General features: G+C 46.0%; 2 protein-coding genes across 5 annotated transcripts in view; one reads left to right on the top strand and one right to left on the bottom strand.

Annotated features, from left to right (window-relative positions):
• The first annotated feature begins 576 nt into the window (after positions 1 to 576).
• SAV1 (salvador family WW domain containing protein 1) lies at positions 577 to 15,650 on the top strand. Of its 3 annotated transcripts, none has more exons than XM_084834438.1 (5): positions 577 to 943; positions 7,649 to 8,092; positions 11,373 to 11,643; positions 13,813 to 13,956; positions 14,460 to 15,650. In XM_084834438.1, exons 1-5 carry the CDS (start codon positions 850 to 852, stop codon positions 14,659 to 14,661), a joined length of 1,155 nt encoding a protein of 384 aa, XP_084690564.1. In that variant the 5' UTR covers positions 577 to 849; the 3' UTR covers positions 14,662 to 15,650. The 3 variants fall into 3 exon arrangements, with proteins under 3 accessions (XP_084690564.1, XP_084690572.1, XP_084690582.1); XM_084834446.1 differs by having other exon boundaries at positions 626 to 908; XM_084834456.1 differs by lacking the exon at positions 577 to 943 and adding an exon at positions 5,490 to 5,524.
• Positions 13,977 to 16,116, bottom strand: part of ATL1 (atlastin GTPase 1) — a 47,431-nt gene continuing 45,291 nt past the window's right edge. The window contains exon 15 of one of the 2 annotated variants that reach the window (XR_014787769.1): positions 13,977 to 14,875. The gene's annotated coding sequence lies outside the window, so the exon portion shown is untranslated. The remainder of the gene's footprint in view (positions 14,876 to 16,116) is intronic. The other variant, XM_084834407.1, reaches the window with a different exon arrangement.

Genomic DNA, 16,116 nt, shown 5'->3' with positions numbered 1-16,116 from the left:
AACATGCATAGGGAGGTAGGACGTTTTTCTGCCTCAACAGGCATAGGGTTGTAGGATGTTTTCTGCCTCAACATGCATAGGGCTGTGGGACGGTTTTCTGCCTCAACATGCATAGGGTTGTAGGATGTTTTCTGCCTCAACATGCATAGGGCTGTGGGACGTTTTTCTGTCTAAACAGGCATAGGGTTGTAGGATGTTTTCTGCCTCAACATGCATAGGGCCGTAGGATGTTCTATCTAAACATGCATAGGGCTGTGGGACGTTTTTGTGCCGCAACAGGCATAGGGGCGCAGCCGTTCTTCTGGCTCAGCCCGTATAGCAGGGCGGCCCCGAGCAGCGGCGGGGCGGGGAAGCCGAGGCCCGCGAGCGCGTCCCCCCCCCCTCGAGCCGCCGAAAGCCCCTCTGCGCGCACGCGCCCAGTACGCTGCGCAGCGGCCCCGCCCACAGGGCGGCGGGGGCGGAGCCAACGGTCGCGCCCACCGGCCTTTCGCGCGCCAAGGGGGACGCCCCGCCCCCCCGGGAAAGTGGTGAAGTCCCTCCGCGCCGCGAGGTGGCGCCGCGCCGCGCCCTCCCCGCCGCACGGCCCCTCGGCGCGGGCTTCCCACAGGCCCTCGCGCGGAGCGCCGCTGCGCCTCCCGTCAGTCCGGGGCGCGGGCGGCGGCGGGAAGCGGAGTCCGCCCGTCGTCCGCGAGGGGAAAGGCCCGCCCGGCCTGCCCGCCGGAGGAGGAGCGCGGGCGCGAGGGGAGGGCGGCGGCGGCGGGCATGACCGCGGCGCCCGGGCGGGAGGGCGGCGGCCGGCGGCGCCGGGGCCCCCCGCGGCGGCTGTGAGTGCCGCGGGCCGCGGCGGGGATGCTGTCCCGGAAGAAAACGCGCGCCGAGCTCTCCAAACCCGGCGAGGTGCAGGGCAAGTACGTGATCAAGGAGACCAGCCCCTTGCTCCGCAGTGAGTTGAGCCCCGGCCGGGGGCGGCATCGCGCGGCGCGCGTCCTCCCCTCCCCGCCGCGGCGCGGGCTGAGCGTGTGGCGGGAGGCTCAGGCGCGGAGCAGCCCCCGCCTCGGCCTTCGCAGCGCCCTGGCCCGCCGGCCCGCTTGGCGCCTGCCGGATGTTCCGGGCGACAGCGCCCAGCCTTCCTGGCCGCGGGCCGGGCCGCGGGCGTGGAAGGCCCGCGATCGGGAGGCTCTTCTCAGGAGGGATCTCGTGGGCTAGGGAGGGCAGCTCGGGGCTTGGGGCTGCGCCTCCCGCGAGCCCTGGCCGGCGCGGCCAGTGGCCGAGGCGTATAGGAGCTGTAGCCCGCAACCATCTGCAGGGCGTTAGGATTCCCACCCTTGCCTTAGCGTCTTATTTCAAGTCTGAACCTTGGAGCTTTAAAGGGTACAGAAAGGCTGCTTGCAGCTGGCTCTGAAACGTGTTTACGCAGAAGTAGGGCCCCTTTTGTGCAAGTAAGCACGTACAGGACTCCAGACTGAAATATTCACATGCTTGGAGCACTTTCTTATGAAGATGGTGGTCTACAGCAGCTTTCCCCAACCTGGCCCCATGCAGATGTTTGGGGCTGTAACTCCATGGTCAGCGGATAGGGATGTTGGGAGCTGTAGTCCAGAACATCAGGACAGCACCAAGGTGGGGAAGGCTGGTTGAAAGTGTTCTGGGCTTTTTAGTTTGAAAGAAAAGCCACTTGGGCTGTAATCCTGTGCACCATCCTTCACCAACCTAGTGCCCTCGAGGTGTGCTGTACTACAACCACATGGAAATGCTGGGCTTGCAATCCAACACATCTGGAGGACACCAGATTGGGGAAAGTGGCTATGCACACTTACCTGGGAGTAAGCCCCAGTGATTGCCTTCCAAATAAACATGCCTGGTGGGTGGGAGGGAGAGAAAACACGATAGCTATTGGTAGTCATAATCACTGCTGGTTATACAAAGATTTTTTCTCCCCCTCCAAACTTGGGGCACCAACTGAAGGTGGTTGGCAGTAGGTTCAGGACTGACATAACTAATTTACGTAACCTTATGATATGTTGATAGCCACAGGTAGCTTTTTAAAATGATTAGATACTTTCATGGAAAGAAGAGGTTTAGTAGTCATGGCATGTAAAGTGAAACCTCCATGTTTGGAGGTAGTATACCTCAGAGTCCCAGATGGCAGGGACAAAACCAGGGATGGTTATCATTTATTTCAGGGCAGAAGCCATCCCAAGGTGGCTTACAGCAATAAAATACATACAAACAGCTTAAAAAACCATCATGCCCTGTCCTGCTTGTGAGCATCCAGTTGACATGCATTTGATAGAAACAGCAAAATGAACTTGATAGACCTTGGTCTTATCTAGCAAGATCGTTTTATGTTCTTAGAGATGAGCCTCCTTGATAAAATGTAGGGACTAATACATTTGTGGGCTTTGACCTCTTGGAATTCTGACCTGTTCTGAGGAGTGGTTCAACATGATTCTCTGAATTAGCCAGACATTTCTGATTTGAAAAATAACTCACGCTCATTTGAAAGTTGTTGCTAGAATTTTCAAACTAGCCCACAATTTTGTTAGATCAGCTTTTTTCTTTGTCTTTGTCTTAGAAAACTAGTTTGTACTTTGACCGCAAGTAAAATAAAGAAGACATGGGAATTGCCAATCCAGGAACGTGTTCTTTGTCAAGCACCACGTACATAGACTTTTCTATATAAATAATAACCCTCCTGCTCTTGTCTGTCTCTTCTTGTTCATTTGGTACCTGGAGAATAGAGTCTCTCTTGCCTGCTTCTGTAGGCTGGAGGAGAAAGAGAAAGAAGCCCTTGCTTTCCACCCTCCTAAGAACCTCCTAAGCGTTTGCTTATTGAACTACGGATTTGCTGTTTTTGTGCTTAGTTCATTCAGGTTCAAGGCAAATAGTGGAGATTAGATTTGGGATCAGTTCTGGGAGGCAACCCCCACCCCCTCAAACTGGCTTATAGGTTCAAGGTTGGTTTGACTCCTTGCCACAAAAACTCTCAAGGACCTTGGGTAAAATTAGGAGGAGCTTCACTTAGCGCTGGGTGGGTTTCAAGGGAAATTGATGGACGGGGGGAAAGTTGTGAGAGCGGATAATGTCTAATGGAGCACCTAGAGCAGGAATCCCCATCCCTTTTGGGCTGATATGCACATCTGGAATTTTGAGCAAGTGTTGTGGGTGCATTCGCAAAATGGCTGCCATGGTGGGCCTGGCCAGTCGCAAAACACCCATTTCCCACAAAGTAAATTGGCGAAGCTTGAAAGAAAAGTACTTGCCAAAGAATCTGAATACAAGAGAGAGGTGGGATCTGAGCTTCAAAACACAAAACCACTCTTTTGAACCCCAAGTTTTCTGCTCCAGCAGTCATTTCACAGAAGATGAAATGATGAGGCTCAAAGAGATTACCTCAGCCAAAGAACTGAGTGTAAGACAGAGGTTGAGTCTGACCCCTATATGTCAGATCATATATTTACCACAACAAAATACCTATTTCACAGAAGGCAAACCGGTGATGCTCAGAGAAAAACATACAGGTAAAACACTCACACACAACCTCCCCACATAAACACACACACACACAATCCCAGGCAAAATACACACAGACACAAAACCAGACATTGCACATGCATCACATCAAAATGAAGTGCTGGGCTGCAGCTGCCTACTATTTCTATTTTATTTCGAATGACGTCCACAGGTATTTTGGCATGCAAGCTTCCCATTTTTAAACAGATTTTTAAAATCGGGCAGGGAGCATGGCAGGCACTAAGGGGGGGGTATCTGTGGGCATAGTGGTGCCCATGGGCACCATGTTGGAGACCGCAACTTCTACTGGGCTTGAGAAGTTCTTGGGAGTTTTTCCATGAATCTTGAGAAAACCCCTCGTGAGGTTTAGAATTATTGGGATGTGTAGGAGGGGTATGTGTAGGACAAGAATATTGATAACACACATTCGGGTAGGGCAAGAAATAATTGTGTTATGGTGGGATCCTATCTTCTCTCCTCTGCTAGCAAAATATTACTATGCATATTAGTAATATACCTTAGTATACCATACCTTAGTAATATTTACAGTTCAATATAAATCAAAATACGTTCCATGGGGTTTTCTTGGCAAGAATACTGGAGTGGGTTGCCATTTCCTTCTGCAGTGGACCACATTTTGTCAGAACTCTTGCCATGACCTGTCCGTCTTGGGTGGCCCTGCACGGCATTGCTTATGGCTTCACTGAGTTACGCAAGCCCCTTCGCGACAACAAGGCAGTGATCCATGAAGAGATTTTACTTTCTTGGGCTCCAAGGTCACCACAGACGGTGACTGTAGCCATGAAATTAAAAGACGCTTGCTCCTTGGGAGGAAAGCTATGGCAAACCTAGACAGCATAGTAAGAAGCAGAGACATCACCTTGCCGACAAAGGTCCGTCTAATCAAAGCTATGGTTTTCCCAGTAGTAATGTATGGCTGTGAGAGCTGGACTATAAGGAAGGCTGAGCGCCGAAGAATTGATGCTTTCGAACTGTGGTGCTGGAGAAGACTCTTACGAGTCCCCTGGACTGCAAGGAGGTCAAATCAGTCCATCCTAAAGGAAATCAACCCTGACTGCTCATTGGAAGGACAGATACTGAAGCTCCAATATTTTGTCCACCTAATGCGAAGAGAAAAGTCCCTGGAAAAGACCCTGATGCTGGGAAAGACTGAAGGCAAAAGGAGAAGGGGATGGCAGAGGATGAGATGGCTAGATAGCATCACGGATGCAATGAATATGAACTTGAGCACGCTCCGGGAGAGAGCGCAGGACAGGAAGGCCTGGCGTGCTATGGTCCATGGGGTCACGAAGAGTCGGACACGACTGAACAACAAATAAATCAAAATAACATGATATGCCAGTTTCTCAGCAAAGTAGTTTCATGCCACTTGTTGTAATTCCTCAATTAAAGACGGAATAATAAATGACTATGCGGAGGCAATAGTTACAAGTGTTTTATACTGAACAGTAAACGTGCACACTTCAGGAAATCTTAAGTGCTTTTTCTACAGTGTAACCATGTAGCTAAACCATGATTACACATGTATCAAAACTATAAGTTCTATTTCTGAATTTCCCACAAATGTAACCTTTGGCATATGCATGTGTTTTTACGTAAATTCATACTGTTGCAATGGAGCACTTGCCTTTTGTCCCTAGCCATGGTGTTCATTTGCCTGTTCTTAGTTCCTCTTATACATGAAGATGAAGTGAAATGGATAAAACTTGTAGGTGTGTATAGAATTGCCTTAATGCTAAAGTGGCATGAATCATTGCAGATTGTAGAATCACTCAAAGTATGTACAGTCATGTGAAAAAGAAAGTACGCCCTCTTTGAGTTCTATGGTTTTACCTATCAGGACATAATAAAAAGCATCTGGTCCTTAGCAGGTCTTAAAATTAGGTAAACACAACCTCAGATGAACAATAACACCTGACATATTACACGGTGTCATTATTTATTTTACAGAAATGAAGCCAAAATGGAGAAGCCGTTTGTGAAAAATGAGGTACACCTTATGAGTCAATATTTTATTTATTTATTTATTTCATTTCTATACCACCCAATAGCCGAAGCTCTCTGGCTGGTTCACAAAAATTAAAACCAAATGGCACACAATAAAACAATTTAAAATATATAGAACATTAAAACCACAATAACAATACAACCACAATAAAACCTAGCAGCAGTGCAGGAATTTAAAATACAGATTTAAAGCAGCAAAGCTAAATGTCTAGAAAGCTAAAATGCCTGGGAAAGTAAGAAGGTCTTCACCTGGTGCAGAAAGGAATACAATGTAGGTGCCAGGCAAACCTCACTAGGGAGCTCATTCCACAGCCAGGGTGCCACAGCAGAAAAAGCCCTCCTCCTAGTAGCCACCCGCCTCACTTCCTTTGGCAGGGGCTCACGGAGAAGGGCCACTGACGATGATCTTAAGGTCCGGGCAGGCACATATGGGAGGAGGTGATCCTTCAGATAACCTGGCCCCAAGCCGTTACGGGCTTTAAACATTAATACCAGCAATACCTTGTAGAACCACCTTTAGCAGCAATAACTTGAAGTAATTGTTTTCTGTATGACATTATCAGTCTCTCACATCGTTGTGGAGGAATTTTGGCCCACTCTTCTTTACAAAATTGCTTCAGTGCATTGAGGTTTGCCGGTATTTGTTTATGCACAGCTCTCTTAAGGTCCCACTGCAGCATTTCAATCGGGTTGAGGTCTGGACTTTGACTGGGCCATTGCAACACCTTGATTCTTTTTCAGCCATTCTCTTGTAGATTTGCTGGTATGCTTGGGATCATTGTCCTGTTGCATGACCCAATTTCGGCCAAGCTTTAGCTGTCGGACAGAGGGCCTCACATTTGACTCTAGAATACTCTGGTATACAGAGAAGGTCATGGTCAACTCAATGACTGCAAGGTGCCCAAGTCCTGTGGCTGCAAAACAAGCCCAAATCATCACCCCTCCACCACCGCACTTGACAGTTGGTATGAGATGTTTGTGCTGATATGCTGTGTTTGGTTTTCGCCAAACGTGGCGCTGCGCATTATGGCCAAATATCTCCACTTTGGTCTCGTCTCTCTAAAGGACATTGTTCCGGAAGTCTTGTGATTTGTTCACATGCAACTTTGCAAACCTAAGCCGTGCTGCCATGTTCTTTTTAGAGAGAAGAGGCTCTCTCCTGGCAACCCTTCCAAACAAACCATGCTTGTTCAGTCTTTTTCTAATTGTACTGTCATGAAGTTTAACATTTAACATGCTAAATGAGGCCTGTAGAATCTGAGATGTAACTCTTGGATGTTTTACAATTTCTGTGAGCATTGCACAGTCTGCCCTTGGGGTGAATTTGCTGGGACGTCCACTCCTGGGAAGATTGGCAACTGTCTTGAATGTTTTCCACTTGTGAATAATCTTCCTCACTGTAGAATGATGGACTTTAAATTGTTTGGAAATGGGCTTATAATCCTTCCCAGATTGATGGGCAGCAACAGTTCCTTCTCTAAGATCGTTGCTGATGTCTTTACTCTTTGGCATTGTGGCAACATACACCTGAATGCTCGAGACCAGCAAACTCCTGAGACTTCGGCTTTTATAGAGGTGGTCACACTTGCTGATGATCAGTTAATCAAGGGCATTTGATTAGCAGCACCTGGCTGCTACTTGGCCTCTTCATACCTATGGAAGCAGTAAGGGTGTACTTAGTTTTTCACACACGGCTTCTCCATTTTGGCTTCATTTCTGTAAAATAAATAATGACACGGTGTAATATGTCAGGTGTTGTTGTTCATCTGAGGTTGTATTTACCTAATTTTAAGACCTGCTATGGACCAGATGATTTTTATTATGTCCTGATACATAAAACCATAGAACTCAAAGAGGGTGTACTTTCTTTTTCACATGACTATAAATGCATGAAACAGCTTAAATGCCATACAATTCCATCTTGCAATAGAGTTCATAGTATTGTGCAATAATGTGGTGTGGCTGTTGAAGTTTACTGCTGTCATGCTGGGTTGTTATTTTCTTGCATTTAAAAAAAAAATCAAATAATGTACCTACTTTGTACATGTGGAGATCTTGGAATATTCAGAGTTCCCTATGTTTGTTTGACTGCAATACTCTGTTACAGATCTGATGCCTTCATTCATCCGCCATGGTCCAACCATTCCAAGACGAACAGATCTCTGCCTTCCAGACCTGGGTTCTTCTGCCTACTCAGCGGGTGGGGATGGAGCTGTTTCCAGAAACCAGAGCTTCCTTAGGACTCCAGTGCAGAGGCCTCCTCATGAGATAGTGAGGCGTGAAAGCAACAGGCTGTCTGCCCCTTCCTACCTTGCCAGGAGTTTGGCTGAAGTCCCCCGGGAATATGGTTTATCTTCACAGTCCTTTTTGACAGAGGCCAACTCTGTTACTGAAAATGGAGATGCTGGATCCCGTTACTATTATGACCGCTTCTATAATGGTCAAAGGCGGCACCAGCTGGGGGATCATGTGCAGGAGGAATATAGATACTATGAACATAATGCGGACCTCATCCAAAGGATGTCGCAGAATCAGGGACGACATAGTTCAGGCAAGTGTCATTGGGCTCCTTATCCAGAATTTCCAGTTATGAAGCAGAATGTTGTAGTTTGTGTAATAATGGCGGCAGTATCATAATGTCATGTATCCCTTCCTGCTTTTGCCAGTTGATATTCAGGATGCTTTACTTGGTAGGTGAACATCCAGGCTACTTTGCACTGAGCTAGTGTATTGGTCTGTGTAGGCTAGTATTGTAAAATGAGTGGAATCTGTTGGCAGCAAGTTTCAGGAACCCCATATGTGGGAGAGGCCAGGTTGCCTGCCACCTTGAGGCGAGGTAGTGGGAACAGGATTTCTAAATGGGTAGTAGTCGGTGTATATTGCCTTGTGTAAGTATAATTCCAGGAGTAGTTTTCAGATTTACACATATGTATTTTGGAAGAGAAGAGATAGGAAAACTATACCCAACTATACTGTTGAATATAGTTGAAATGTTGGGTGTCATCTTAAAGTTTCCTCAGAAAACTGATCATTTTATATTTGCGTGGAAGAGTAAGGGGGGTTCTTGGCCTTGGATCTGAAGAAAAGCCTTCTGAAAAGAACAAGAAGACATCAGATGTTTGTCTTGGAAATGTAACTGGTTCTGGGCATGACAGCATTCCAGATCAAATTTTTCATGTGGCTTTCTTGTGTTTACAGAAGGAAGTTCATCAGAACAGTGAATTCTTGAATATCATTTGTGAAATCACAGTACTGGTCATAGCATGTAGATGCTACAACTTTAAAATGTATTTCTGGTATAATGTAAACAAATTGATATGTAAGCAGATTACATTTTTACTCAACTTCCTGGTTATTGCGGACAAGTTGGTTGCCTTGTGTGTTTTGCAGAGGGGAAAATAAATATGCAGGGAAGAATGTCAAGACTTTGGGGTTACTGACCTCAAGTATGAAACTCTTGTTTTGAAAAAGAAATGCTTTTCTTGCAGAAGGCTTTTTATTAGAAAAGAGGCTGAGCTAGCTTCAGAGACAGGCTGTTTGTTTGCTGTGGTAAATTAAATGTTTGCACATTTGACTTATGTAAACTCTCATCTTGGTTTGCTTGAGGAATTGTACTTGGTGTATATGGCTTATTTAGTCAGCAGTAGGGAATATCAGGTCTGCAGACCCATCATTCCCATCTGTTCTTTGTGGCCCTTGTTAATCTGCCACCACCCTCCTGCCCCACACTGATTGCCCCAAGGTAAGTTTTGAAGGGCCTGGGCAGAGGTTAACTTGGGTTTCTGCTGGTGGGAGCTTTGTAGTGTGAGTGGCCAAGCTACGGCCATGGAGTCAGAAGGTGCTGGCCTAGCTGGGTGCCACAGTCAGTACTGAGGCTTGAAAACATTATGCTATGGGAGAGAGGAGAAAAGCCAAGCCACAAATAATGCTGCAGCTTCCTCAGGGCATCTCAATGAAGTTAGAGAAAATAAGATGCTTCAGTGGCACAGTAGGAGGGTTCACTGCATCCTAGTCTCAGGCTTGGGTGTTGAGATGGGCAACCCACTCTGAGAAGGAGCTTCCATCTTTGAGAGGCCGCAGGCAGATTGTTTCTTTTAGCATTGGCTGAAGCAATTGTATCTGAGTGGGCAGGAACTGAAATTGTATATCTGTTCCAAAGAAATAGCATACTAATGGCAGACTGGCACTTCTCATCATATCCTAGGTTAGGCACTTATCCTGTTGCTCAAGTGCCCCAGAATCCTGTCCCATGCTGGACATCTAAGCTCACCTCTATCATCATCAAGATAGCTGCACCGATTTGTATGTTGTTTCCCATGCCGGTATTGAGGGCTGAATTGAATAGAGAATTTTAGAGTGTGTGAGCTGACCCCCAAGTTATGTGATATCCCCCCCCCCCAATTCTCTTGAAACACACCCAGGCTCCATAGCATAGACATTTCTTGTGCATATACATTAATTCGCTCTTCTAGTCAGTGATAACGTTTTGAAGAAGGATCTGGCTGTTTTCCCGTTCTGTCTTCCCTCCAAGTTGCAGGAGATACAGAGAGGCCCTCCCCCTTTCTTCCAGCCCTTAGCAGAAGCCAGTTTCTCATTGAAGCCAGCTGCTTGAGAAGACACTGGCAAGCTGTTCTGTGGTCTTCACAGCTTGGCTGGCTCATTGTCAACTAGACAAGTCCAGCAAGTCTGGGACTGCTCTCATGTGGCTGTAACCAGTCCCTTTCCATCCTCATTCTGTTCTCCTCAGAAACCTGAGCCAGCCAGACCTTTCTCTTGTTCAGAGCAGGGGTGCAAAATACCAGGTCCACAGGTCAAATTGTTTCCATCTATTTTCTGTGGCCCCCATTAATCTTCCCCTTCTCCCACTGAGAATGGTAGAGTGCACGCTTTTCAGATTCAGCTCTGGCGTCTCCAGTTAAAAGGAGCAGGCGGTACGTCTCTGCCTGATAATTCCAGAGAGCTGCTGCCCTTTAGAGCGGGCAGCACTGCGCTGCAGGTGGACCAGTGGCGTGGCTCCGTGTAGGGCAGTTCGCCACGCTCCTTGGAAATCTCACCTCTGGCTGGCAAGTCATGTGTAAGCAGGGCTTGGTTCAGACCCACTAACTTCATCTATCTCAAATTTCTTGGAAGGCTTGGGCTGACCTCTCAAGTCTTTGATTCCAGGATTTGTTCTCTGGCATTTTTGGAAATGGATTCCATGGTCAAGAGCCTTTTTGTCTCCAGATAAGCAGTCCTATTATGAAATAGTCATGAGCAGAGTGTCCACTGTTTTTTTTCAGTTTTGAAGAAAATGCAATACTCCCCAGTTTTTTCAGTTTTGAAAAAAATGCAGTACTCCCCAGTTTTTTCAGCTGCTCACCCACTTAACTTTGCATATCTGTTTTGACCATGCTTTAATCTTTGTTAGCTTCACTCTTCCTTCCGTGATCATGAGTGTAGGAGAGCTTTAAAAAATTGTCCTTCAAGAATAACCCTGTGCTGTTCTGTGCCCTAGGTTTACGTGCACAAATGTGCACTAAAGTAAGCCTTGAACCAGGATTTCGTAGTCGTGGGGTGAGAAGGCAACTACAAGAATATTTCTTACTGTACTAGCCAATGCCAGTCAACTTGTGTAAGCAAAAGAAGCATGTGGCATGCATAGAAAGCACCAATGCCCCCTCTAGGCAGGAATGTTTGTGAGAGGAAGCTATAAATCTAGATACTGAGAGGGAGCATGTTATGGAGCTGATGACAATCTGCTGCCGCCTTTCTGAGGAAAGAAATTGTGTAATGTTGCAACAAGCCCGTGAAAGACTGTCTGCTTACCCATATCCTATTTGGGGGTTTTCCAGGCATTGGAAGAGTAGCTGCTACATCGTTGGGAAACTTAACAAACCACAGTTCAGAAGATTTACCTCTCCCTCCTGGATGGTCGGTGGACTGGACTCTTAGAGGAAGAAAATACTACATAGACCACAACACTAACACAACACACTGGAGCCATCCACTTGAGCGAGAGGGACTGCCTCCAGGATGGGAACGTGTGGAATCAGCTGAGTTTGGAGTGTACTATGTTGACCATATCAATAAAAGAGCACAGTACAAACACCCCTGTGCCCCCAGGTAAGGTGTTCATGGGCTTCACTTGGGCTAGAGGTGGGCAACATGTGGGCTGCATGAAGCCCCCACAGCCCCTGCCACCCCTTGAAATTTAGGGGAGCGCCCAAAAACCATCTATCGTATTGAAGAAAATGGCTATCAGAGATGCTGTGGAGCTCCAGAAGGGTCAAATTCCCTTGTTTTTATGCCCCATTAAACTCAGCGTGACTGACTTCTGAGTCGAAATGTAAACGGTTGTGCTGTAAGATAATCAGCCTGAATTGCCTTTGCTTGCACATATTAAGAACCTTCCCTTCAGTCATTTCTAACACACAAAGGAAAAGCACAAAACATCAAATCACTAAGCCTGGAACTTCATGTCTGCATTGGCAGAGCTCACTGTGGATAGTTGATAGCACACAACACATGGTTGGTATGGCATTGCCACGACAGAGGCAGGTAGAGGCCTTGTCCATTTAAATCTTTTGTTTTCATAGTTTCTCACACGTAATACGTGTCTAATCCTAGACTGGCAAAGACAGCTGCTTATATTACAGACGCAATGCTGTTAATATAAAGGATGGAATTCCCGGTAGTGGGATTAAGACATTATCTTATCCTGCAGAAGTTGAGCATGTCACTTTTCAAACACAGATAAGTTTCATGGCACAGACATCTTCATCCAAGCCTGTCTGATACACTAAGCTCCCAAGGACTGATAATTCATGGTTTGAGGTTGGCTTTCAAAGTGTCTTTGTATCTAAGGATGGGTTCCAGACCTCTGGCATGATTTCCTGTACTTGGTGGACTGTAGAGAATCCTTTCAGGTATATGGGAGGCCCTTCTCCTGAGTCACATAGCTCACCCAATAGAATTGAGTTGCAACAGGAGGGAGCCTCCCCTCACCCTGCTCAAAAAAGAACTTGCAGTCCTGAATAGAATGTAGTAGCAGAGAAACTGAAAATCACAGGTCAGAGTATCATATAAACTTGCCCCCTGCTTCTCTTCTACAAAGACATGGTTTTCTGAAAAATCTCTTTTGGCAACCTTTTACTCCTGTTCTCCCTGCCGTATGCAAAGTGCAATTACCTTGTGGAGTAGGTCACTATTCTGTTTATAAACACAGGAACTAAAATTGAAAAAGAATGCGACTTGCCAGAATCTAGCTAGTGAGCTTGAGCGCGGATTGAATGAGGTCTCCAGCTCGAGTGCTGGCTTCACTGAATCCTCTGTGCTTCAAGACAGTATTGGCAGACAGAGCAGCACTCTTCCTCCGTGTCTTGAATTACGGAATTCCAGTCACACTTGGAATTGCAGAAGTCTCCCGGAACTGGGGAGGGGTGCTTGTGGTTAGCTTTTGGTGGCTCAAGTTGGAAAGTTAGGAAGCATGGTTAGAAGCCAGAACTTCCATCCAAATGCTTAGTTCCTGTTGCAGGAAATGGTTCTTGTTACATTAATAAGGATATGGATTTAGTTCTCATTTTAATTGTACTATGATGGGTAACTGGAGTTCAGAGTTTGATCTTCATACAGAGGCGTCCTTGGTGACTGCCCCACAGCCCTGGACCACCTGGCCCCTGGGCATGTGCATTGGCATCTTTCAGAAGAATGGCAAGGCCTTCTCATGTAAACAGATGGGCTGCCAAGGGGCAAGAGTTGTTAACAGGACATTTAAACTGTGCTACTGAAACAACACTTGCCTCAGTTATTAACCATTTGCCTGAACAAGAGCATCTTTGGAAATACTTGGGCTTTGGAGAGCTTTAGGTGAAAGCAGAATCCCAGTGCTGGAGGAACACCCACCTAGAGGCTAGGTATGGGTGAACTCTTGAAAGGCTAAATAACCCTTGATCCTGCTCACTGTCTTGTGTGGAACATTTTCATTGGCGCTACTGTACCTTGAGGCAGACTCTTCCCTTCCTAAAGCAGCAGTTCCAAAAAACAGCTGCAGGGACCCACTAGCTGCAATACTGGTTTATTGTTTCCAAGAGTTGGTGCACCCTAGGGCAACATTTCCCAAGTTGGTGCCCTCCAGATGTGTTGGGATAATCTCCCATAACCCCAGCCAGCACAGCTGGCTGCAGGATTCTGAGAGTTGTCCAACACATCTGCAGGAACCAGGCTGGGGAAGGTTGCCCTAGGCTAAGAAATTTGTTGCTTACTGGCATTGCTCTTTGCTATGTCCCTGTGCAGTGTTCCCCGTTATGATCAGCCTCCTCCTGTGACGTATCAACCACAGCAAACAGAGAGAAGTCAGCCCATCCTTGTGCCTGCGAATCCATACCACACTGCAGAGATCCCAGACTGGCTGCAGGTCTATGCCAGGGCTCCTGTGAAGTGAGCATTAAGCATTACTTGTCTATGAACTTTAATTTTTCTGTGCTCAACAGTAATTAGTTCATTGATTGGTACAATATCTGGCGCAAGAAACTGTTTGCATTTTTGTTTGGGAGATGGCAAATGGGTTCAAAATGTTGTGTGTTTGAGGGGAATGTTTTTGTTTAATTGTATTTTTTTTAATCTACCCAATAACATTTTTAATCCATCCAATAAAAAAGGATTACATTTTTGTTTAGAACAAAAAGTTGGTTTGGAACTGAAAAGTAATGGATATTAATGCCTTAACATGAAATATTATTGGCTGCTTGTCCAAAGTAGCCTAAAGAATAGTTTCCTCTTCCAGAAACTGGCAGTGCTAGAATAGAAAAATGAACAGTGTTGATTTGATGGTGCCAGCATAGTGCTAATAAGGATTAAAATCTTCATTTATCATGCTCAGTGACATTGGTTCTTATTTTATTACATATTTGTTCAATATATTCCTGTGCATTTTGCAACAGATACGACCACATCTTGAAGTGGGAACTCTTCCAGTTGGCTGACCTGGATACGTACCAGGGGATGCTGAAGCTGCTTTTCATGAAGGAGCTGGAGCGGATAGTGAAGCTGTATGAGGCATATCGGCAAGCGCTACTCACTGAACTGGAGAACCGCAAGCAAAGGCAGCAGTGGTATGCCCAGCAGCATGGCAAGAATTTCTAGGCTCCCTCTTTTCTACAGTGGATTTTGATGAGGGCTATTGGAACTCCAAGGGACTCCTCACACTCTGATGTGAACAAGTGCTTTGGTTAAAAAGGCAGCTTCTCCTTTGTTGATCTTGCACCTTTTGTAATTATCTTCTTTGTGTATCATGTTTATTGAATACAAAAGATGTTTGTTATATTGTATAAAGAAGTTAGTTTCTTATTCTGAGAGCCTGTGTAGAGGGAAACGACAAGAAAAACCACATTATTATTTTGTCTGGTGTCTCTTTTATAGCAACCAGTTCTACCTTGGAGAAGCAAAATGTATTTTTCAGATGATAAACGCCATTGTAAGAAATGTCCTGAAAGTAGATGAGCATCTTTAAGAAACCCTAATTCCCATTATACAGCTGACAGTCCTGTAGGTCTTGTCTCCAGGGGAAAAGGAGACTGTTCTTGTGCTGCAGATCAGCTGTACTGTTCAGCTTTAATAGGCAAAATAGCCACACAGATCTTTTATTAAAAGCATTGCAAAATATGGTTTTCTCTTGGACCCATGCACTTAACAAATGACTGCCTTATTTTGACTGTTAAGTGTAGTTCTAGTTTCCCACTGGTCTACCCAGGGCATCTTCTGCCAGAGCAAATGCTGTATGCAGGCTGGCAGGAGCAGTTTGTAGCCTTGGAGCTCTTCCAGAGAGAGAACAGGGATGAGCCAGCACTGAAAAGGGCTTACTGTGAGTGCTGTGTTGGGAAGTACTTGCAGGAATGAGCAGCCTGCCTTGGCCATTTGGCTTAAGCCTTGCCATGACCAAAGCAGCAGTGAACATTTTTACAAAAGTGATCTGGTGGCAAAGTTGTCTTTGTATCCAAGACTCTGGGGCACCTCTCTCACGTCTTGATTTACATCTCATCCTATAGTGTTGTTCACAGTTTCTTAGGAAAAACGTCTGTGCCATCGATGTCCTGTAAATCTCATCAGTCAAATAAAAGTTGTTTTTGTTTAAATTTGTGAGTGAATGCAATGTGGGCCGGAACAAATCTCTCAAAATGTGTGCGCGCGTGCCCCTTTGGAATCCAATAAAATAGGGTTCTGAAAGGGGTTGGCCAGATCAGGCAATGCTCGTTGCCCTATGTTTTGGGTGAAGAATTTGCCTTCTAGCCCTTACACTGGATGTGGGTTGAGGTAGGATAGGACTGACCATGGAAACCTTGCAGAAGCTTGACCAGTGGCTACTCTAGGGACCACCCCTTATTAACAGTACAGTGACGATTGCTGGTGTGCTAAGTTTACTCCCCTGTCAAAACTGTACATGGTTGTTTTCAGCAGGTAGCAATAGTGCGGCACTAAACTTCTGTATTGGATGTTACCTTCAAAACAAAATACAATTAAAGGCTTTTTCTAAGGCCTGTAAACCTGCAATGATCATAGTTTGGACGTTCTATAAGGACCAGAAAGTTTAATTGCAATTGG

Source organism: Heloderma suspectum, chromosome 1 (assembly GCF_057233095.1).
Source record: "Heloderma suspectum isolate Gila_16-S chromosome 1, 16-S_ref, whole genome shotgun sequence".
NCBI classification, from domain to species: Eukaryota; Metazoa; Chordata; class Lepidosauria; order Squamata; family Helodermatidae; genus Heloderma; species Heloderma suspectum.
Note: the sequence above shows the minus strand (reverse complement) of the source record. Positions and strands in the feature narration are given on the sequence as shown.

Excerpts from the sequence above, each read along its gene's own strand:
- SAV1 (XM_084834438.1), top strand. The coding sequence starts at position 850 with ATGCTGTCCCGGAAGAAAACGCGCGCCGAGCTCTCCAAACCCGGCGAG. Across the intron at positions 944-7,648 it reads GACCAGCCCCTTGCTCCGCA|ATCTGATGCCTTCATTCATC; the intron begins GTGAGTTGAGCC and ends ACTCTGTTACAG. Across the intron at positions 8,093-11,372 it reads TCAGGGACGACATAGTTCAG|GCATTGGAAGAGTAGCTGCT; the intron begins GCAAGTGTCATT and ends GGGGTTTTCCAG.